Here is a 6460-nt window from a genome sequence, read left to right on the forward strand (position 1 = left end):
CGAGGTGCAAAATAACCATTTTACCCCTATCATGGAAATTATCAATATTTATATCTTCTTCATTTATTTTACCCTCATTCATTTATTCCTTAGGCCTACTTAGACCTTAATAATGTTTGAAAGCCTACTTCTAGGGGCTCACCATGAGAAATGACGAAATTACCCCTGACCCGTGTTATCGCATCTACACCTAGTTGCAGGCCTATAGAGGTAGAGGTCTCACATATACAATTGTAATATGAGAATTTATTACATAGACACTTGAGTGATATACCGAATGAATTCTCATGGCAAGTCATGTTTGTTGAACTTGTTCTTATAACAAGTACGTATATGTTATTTTAAGTATCCCCATACTTTAATTTATGAGATTGATTAACTGCTTCATAAGTGAGGAATATAACCATGTGCTGGTCTTTCTGTTTTATGAATATCTATTTTTCTTGATGTAACTTTAACTAGTAACTATTTAAGAATAATACTTTGATGCAATAAGGTTCTTATAATTATAGCACTTTATAATATTTTTGCAAAGCATATAACATTTCATGAAGTTTATTTCATCTAATCGGCATTTATAAGTCTTTTGAAAATAAAAATTACCTTTTCTAAATAATAAATACTTAAATACAAGATGTATATCTGTGCAACCAACCAATTGATTTGCAGAACATACAACTATACTAACACTGATGACGAACCCTTATGCAAAGAAATTTCTCTCTAGGGACATCTTGAAGAAATATTCTAATGGCACAAACTTCAATTTTCATGAAACTCTAGATTCAATTTGACTCTTCTTTAATTTCCTATTTGGCTGTGAAGACTTTAGCATTTTGTAGAAGATCGTGGTAAGTTTTAAAATAAGCAGGTCAATGGAAAGCTTTGAGCATGGGATTTCTGCATAGATCTTTCAATTATGATTACACCTTAAAAGAAGACCAATGGTGCATTGAACAACTCACTTAAACATATGAAATGTAGATTTTTGCTTTTCAACTAGGAGGTTTTCGCATAACAGAGGATCCCTGTCTTTGTACAACGGCAATCTTTATCATGCGAACAAATTAAATATTGCGAAGAGGTGAAGTTTTCAGCTTAGGGGAATTATATTCTAGAGTTTTAGATTTAAGCACAATATGACTTACCTGAGCTGCCATTTTCATCTGCTGGATACTGTTTCTTTTGGTTCACATTTCAAATGTTTTTGTTTTGCCATGGCCTAGCTCTGATTTTTTATTCTATGTTTCGTATCTTTCTTCCCTTCCCTCTGCATCCTTGACTTGGTACACATGACTTTATCAGTAAGACAATTACCTTACATTAAGAAATATCCATTGAACATAAGTATTGATATGGTAAACTAGTCTTTTTTGAGAAAAAAAAAAAAGAATGCAACTGATTGAATTCGAATTCTAAAATCCCCAAGACTTAAATTTAAGTTCACAACGATTTTAAATGGGTACAGGTTGGTGTGGATTAGGAAAGGATTTGGCCAAATTGACACTGTGGCTGCTTGAGTCTAGCCATCTTTTAAGAGAATTTCAGTGATCAAATAACATATATGAAGCTGCTCTCTCTCTCTCTCTAAGAGAAAAAATTTGAAAGAGAACCATGGCCTATTTGGAAGGCAGGAACTCTCCAATGTAACTGAAAAGGCAGAAAACATGAAGAAAGAAAATAAATGTTTTGGGCAGAGAAGATGAGATCCTCACCATTAAAATTTTGCCTTTGTTTGGATTAAGATGGTTTGACAGAACAAAAAAATCAAATAAGATGCCGCCTAATGGATCATATATCATGTTGAATTTCTTCAGTCACCCTCAAAGCTGTGAACAAAAAATATACAAGGGTAACTTCTTCTTTGAAGATGATTCGGGAGATTCTTAACTTCTTTGATGCTTGTATGCAACGCTTCAACTCAAATCGTTTTATGTCTGAAGCAAATTCACTGCTTTATTTCTTGTTGAACATGCCAAATAAGGATTTAATGGCATTGACGGCATTCTCATTTATAAATGATTCATCAAACCTTTTCAGCAGAGACTCAAACTGCTCTGAAGTTTTTAAATTGGCCAGGTCAGGATCTGTCCGGATTCTCTGTTAAAAGCAGCAACAAGTTCAGTTAACAGACTTGACTAACAAATCAAGTACAAGCAACACAATTGATTATTACCTTGAAGTCGTCAAATCCTGCCTGCAAGGCATCTTGAAGTGCTGACAGCCCAGCTTGAATCTGTAAACAATTTCAATGGAGGAAAAAGATAGCACGGATTTAATAGAGAAGCCTGAATAGAGATTCTTCAACTCATAAACTTATTCCGTGTTAACCGACAAACTCAGCACGGTAGTCCCAGTAGAGACGCCTGGATAGTTTGTTTGTTCTTTTGGCCAAAACTCATATATACTTGCCAAATCAATAATGATACAACTGAAAGACGCAATATATTCTTTATCACCTACCTGATTCAGCTTTGCATAACAACATGCAACATTGTAACTCGCTACTGATGCTTCATCAGGCTCTGGCTTTGATCCTAATACAGACTCAAACTTCTCCAGTGCTTCCTCATATTTGGCACTCCTTCCCAATAAAAGCAAGCAAGATATTAGCTGGATAGAGCTTTGCAGAATTCATTGTTCAGAAGCTAGAACTAAAAACATTTAGGTGCTTAAACATAATTGAATATAGTTGGGAACTTGATGTTGTTGGAAGACCATTGAACCATAAAAATACAAATGAGCAAAGGACAACAAATATACTTTTAAAATTAAGTTAGAGGTTACCTGTATAGTTGCAACCCTTCACGAAGATCCATTGCTCGGCGTTCTTTCTGTTCCTTTTTCCTCAAATAATTTTGCATCTGAGGTTCAAGGCAAGTTGCAGACACTATATTGGTGTTATAAAACAGAAAAGGTTCTTCCTTGTGAAAAGAAGTAAAGGTTATGAAGTATTCTAGCATGCAATTTTAGATCCAAATTGATAGCCAAGTTTTAGAAAGTACTCACTTGGATTTCCCTCACTCTGTTACTAATTACTCCAGAGTTCCTCTCAGCTCTAATGATTTCTTTTTCTGTTAATTCACCTCCATCATCAACTTTCCCTGGAAAAGATGGGAAAACGCTCATATTTTTCTGACAAGGGCATTTGCCAACAAATTGAATTAAAAACTAAGGCTAATTTAGTATAAATTATCCTATTCAAATATAAGTTGCTGATCTTTTGTATTTCTTACACGCCCATGTGCACACATTCTTCACTTATTGTAAAGCAAAAAGCAAGATCAGGTGATAAATTACCATATCTCTTCTGCATTTTCATAAGCAATGGACCAATTCTCTGGCGGATGGTGTACATTGTCCTACCATATTCAGCGGAAGGCCATATTTCTGTTCCAAACACTGCACTGCATTCCCATCAAGAAATTATAGGTCACCTCCTAATTTCAATCCGTTATGGGGTTGGGAGATTAAACACACATGCATTCAACACTCGCGTAATGATAGCTGATCCATGGAGAATGGAATCTGCCAAAATTATTGAAGATGGGCGAAAAAGTTTCGGTAAAAGCATTTATCCAAGGCAAACCGCCATAAATTGACCTATGGAATGGACAAGAGAGTCCCCACAAAGATGACAATCAAGCCCATTCTCTTAGATCAAGAAAGGCGGTATCCCGAAGTACTTTGACTCGGCCAAGCTAATGCTTGTCCAGCAGGAAGCTGAATCCATATTTTTCATTTCTTTCAGACACCTTGTGTGTGGCAATGCCTCGTAACTCCACCTCTTAAGAAGTACAGTGGCATTTGGCACAATTAACAGGTTTGCTCTGGCTTCCCAGCGTAGAAACTGCCTTGCCATTGAATTTAAAATTGGTAATGTGCTTGCATATTCGCAACCCGCAATTATTTTAAAAAATTAAAAATAATGAAATAACTCCGTCTAATCATCTCTAGTTAGTAGGCAAAAAGTTGAGGAAATTAAAAGACGAGCAAATGAAAGCAACGAAATAAAGTATATGCATATACAATTATACAGAACCTGGTGGCAAGTACTTTGTCCCCAACAGTGAAAACCCCAGTCTTGTCTGCTGCTCCACCAGGCAGAATAGCATCAATGTAAGTTCCACCATCTCTGCCTTTTCTGAATTTGAGCCCATAAGGCTGCTCAATCTCTATCTCATACTCCTCGTACTGCTCTTCACTTTCCGGTTCCTGATTTGTCGTTCGGGACTCAGTTTCGGATGCTTTGACAACCGAAACCGGTGGCTTCGGCTCCTTGGCACTGCAGAAAGAGACTGAAGAAGTGCTAAAAAATGAGCAGTTGCTGTTGTTGAATACAACATGCTTGATAGAAGAGAAAAGGATATGACTGGTTCTTGGCAATGGAGGCGAAGAGCAGAGAGATGGGTGACTGCTAGGAGCCAAAGACATGGTTGATTCAGTTGATATTCGTTTGTCTCTTGTTTTCGTGCTGAGAAAATCCTTTTTAAGTTCTAAGCGATGAAACTCCAAAGTGTATGTATGACTGTACGTGATTGGTCTGAAACCAGCTAGGGATTACAGTTGGGCGACTAGTGGTTCTTACAAGGTCTCAATTTTCAGTTGGACCATAAAAAGACACGTGTCTTTACTCTTCTTCATTGGGACAATGCCCCGCTGGCAGATCCTCTCCCAATCCGGGCTGCAATCGTTCTGCACCTTTTATCTTAACTACAAAATTCATCTGCTGTTGCTTGGTGTCCCAATTTTCTTGCATTTTAAAAATATAAATTAGTAGAACATTTAGCTTAATAGTTTGTGTATATATCTTTTTATTTAAATAGTCCATTCTTTATTTTTGAAAAGAATATAATTTGATTAAAACAATATTTATAATTAGTTTTTCAAAATTATTTGAAATCATAATATTTTAAAAAATATATAAAAAGAAAAGAATTAGAAGGAAAAAATAGTTTAATATGCAACATAACCATTTCTTTGTATTACTTCCTTTTTATTTCAATGCTTTTGTTGCAACAAGTAGGTTCGAGAACCCGTCTGTCTCAATGTGGAATTTGGAGTTACCACCAATCTTTTATTTATATGTGATTGGCTACCTGATTAAATCTATTATTTTCGACGTGATTCTAAATTGGTTTTAGGTTCATTTAAAGAACAAAGTCTAGTCTACATATTTTAAAGTTGGATTCAGAAGAATGATTACGTACAGGAAAGAATTAACACCCCCGTGATGCCAGTTCAACGAACGGTACCAAATAATCATATATTATCCTATTTATGCCTTAATTCTCGATTTTATTCCTATATATATTTCCTTAATCGTTATTCATTGCCAATTACTTTATTATCTACAATCAAAGAAAACCTTTTATTGAAAATATTTCTCGGATATTTCCATCATACTAGTGGAACTTGAGAATATTTTCTCTCTTAAGAAATTCCTCAAAAATACTCGTCTTCACATGATTGTATTTTCTTGGGAAGCATGTGAATATAAGCATGGTACCTTTTGACCCCATCTACATTTACTGGGTTTGGTAGTTTATAACCATCCATGTTGGTCAAGATTAGTGCTCTTCTAGAGAAAGCTTTCTTCACTACATATAGTCTTTCCCAATTTGGTGCTCATTTCCCTTGAGGGTCATGCTAATGTGGGAGAATCTTTTTCAAGACCAGTTTGCCTTCTAGAAACAATTTTTATCCCACATGGACTATATACACTTGACTAAATGTCAAGTAAGATCATAGGCATCTATTGACAATACCTATTAAGATAATGGATCCCTCTTGAATCCTTCATAATGTTTTCACCATTCGACTTTTCCGGTCATACGACCTACCAATCAAACATTGGACTTTACCAAAATATTTAAATTAAGCAATGCCACTATTAGGAAACACACTTTCCTGTATCTTAAATGATGTCATTAGTCATTACATCACTATCTTTTCATCTTGCCATTAGCATTTCATAGCACTCTAATGCATCATTCTAGCATCCGCAACTCAAAGACCACTACAAGTTTCAACCTTTATAAGTTGCATTAAACAAAATCTATGATCGTGACTCAACATGTTACATATGCTCACCAATTCCTTTTGCATAGATTATAGGTATACCATTGTTTATTGTTATTTAATTTCATATCAAATTCTACAATATCTCAAATCCATATTAGAGAACTAGAATTTGGCATAGCACAATTATCTAAGAAATTTGAACTTTGTACTTGTATTATTTGCTTCTAAGGTTGGGACGTCCTGTGATGCAGACTCCAATACCACACTTTATGAAGTGCCAACTACATCTTTGCCCTTTGTTCCATTATCACTTTCATTAGGTGGCATTGCTACAAGCACTGGAGTCAAAGTAGGCTATGGAGAACTAGAATATGGTCCACATGACTGCTGAACTTGCAAACACTCCTTCCTCTTGTGTCCTGGTTGGTGACAAATG

At 35.5% G+C, this 6460-nt stretch overlaps 1 protein-coding gene across 1 annotated transcript; it reads right to left on the bottom strand.

Annotated features, from left to right (window-relative positions):
• Positions 1-1711: 1711 nt before the first annotated feature.
• On the bottom strand, positions 1712-4549 carry ZKT (protein containing PDZ domain, a K-box domain, and a TPR region). The gene is made up of 7 exons (XM_007014552.3): positions 4043-4549; positions 3301-3407; positions 3010-3104; positions 2788-2864; positions 2464-2584; positions 2177-2236; positions 1712-2100 (listed from the first exon to the last, which is right to left on the bottom strand). Exons 1-7 carry the CDS (start codon positions 4432-4434, stop codon positions 1957-1959), a joined length of 996 nt encoding a protein of 331 aa, XP_007014614.3. The 5' UTR covers positions 4435-4549; the 3' UTR covers positions 1712-1956.
• Between the last annotated feature and the right edge of the window lie 1911 nt (positions 4550-6460).

This window comes from Theobroma cacao, chromosome 9, assembly GCF_053813885.1.
Source record: "Theobroma cacao isolate CCN51 chromosome 9, ASM5381388v1, whole genome shotgun sequence".
NCBI lineage: Eukaryota > Viridiplantae > Streptophyta > Magnoliopsida > Malvales > Malvaceae > Theobroma > Theobroma cacao.

Bases quoted from the DNA above. Each gene is read 5' to 3' on its own strand.
- ZKT (XM_007014552.3), bottom strand. From the start codon at position 4,434: ATGTCTTTGGCTCCTAGCAGTCACCCATCTCTCTGCTCTTCGCCTCCA. The intron at 2,865-3,009 runs GTGAGTACTTTC...CTTGAACCTCAG, and splicing joins ACAGAGTGAGGGAAATCCAA to ATGCAAAATTATTTGAGGAA. The intron at 2,237-2,463 runs GTAGGTGATAAA...AATTGTTTACAG, and splicing joins GTTATGCAAAGCTGAATCAG to ATTCAAGCTGGGCTGTCAGC.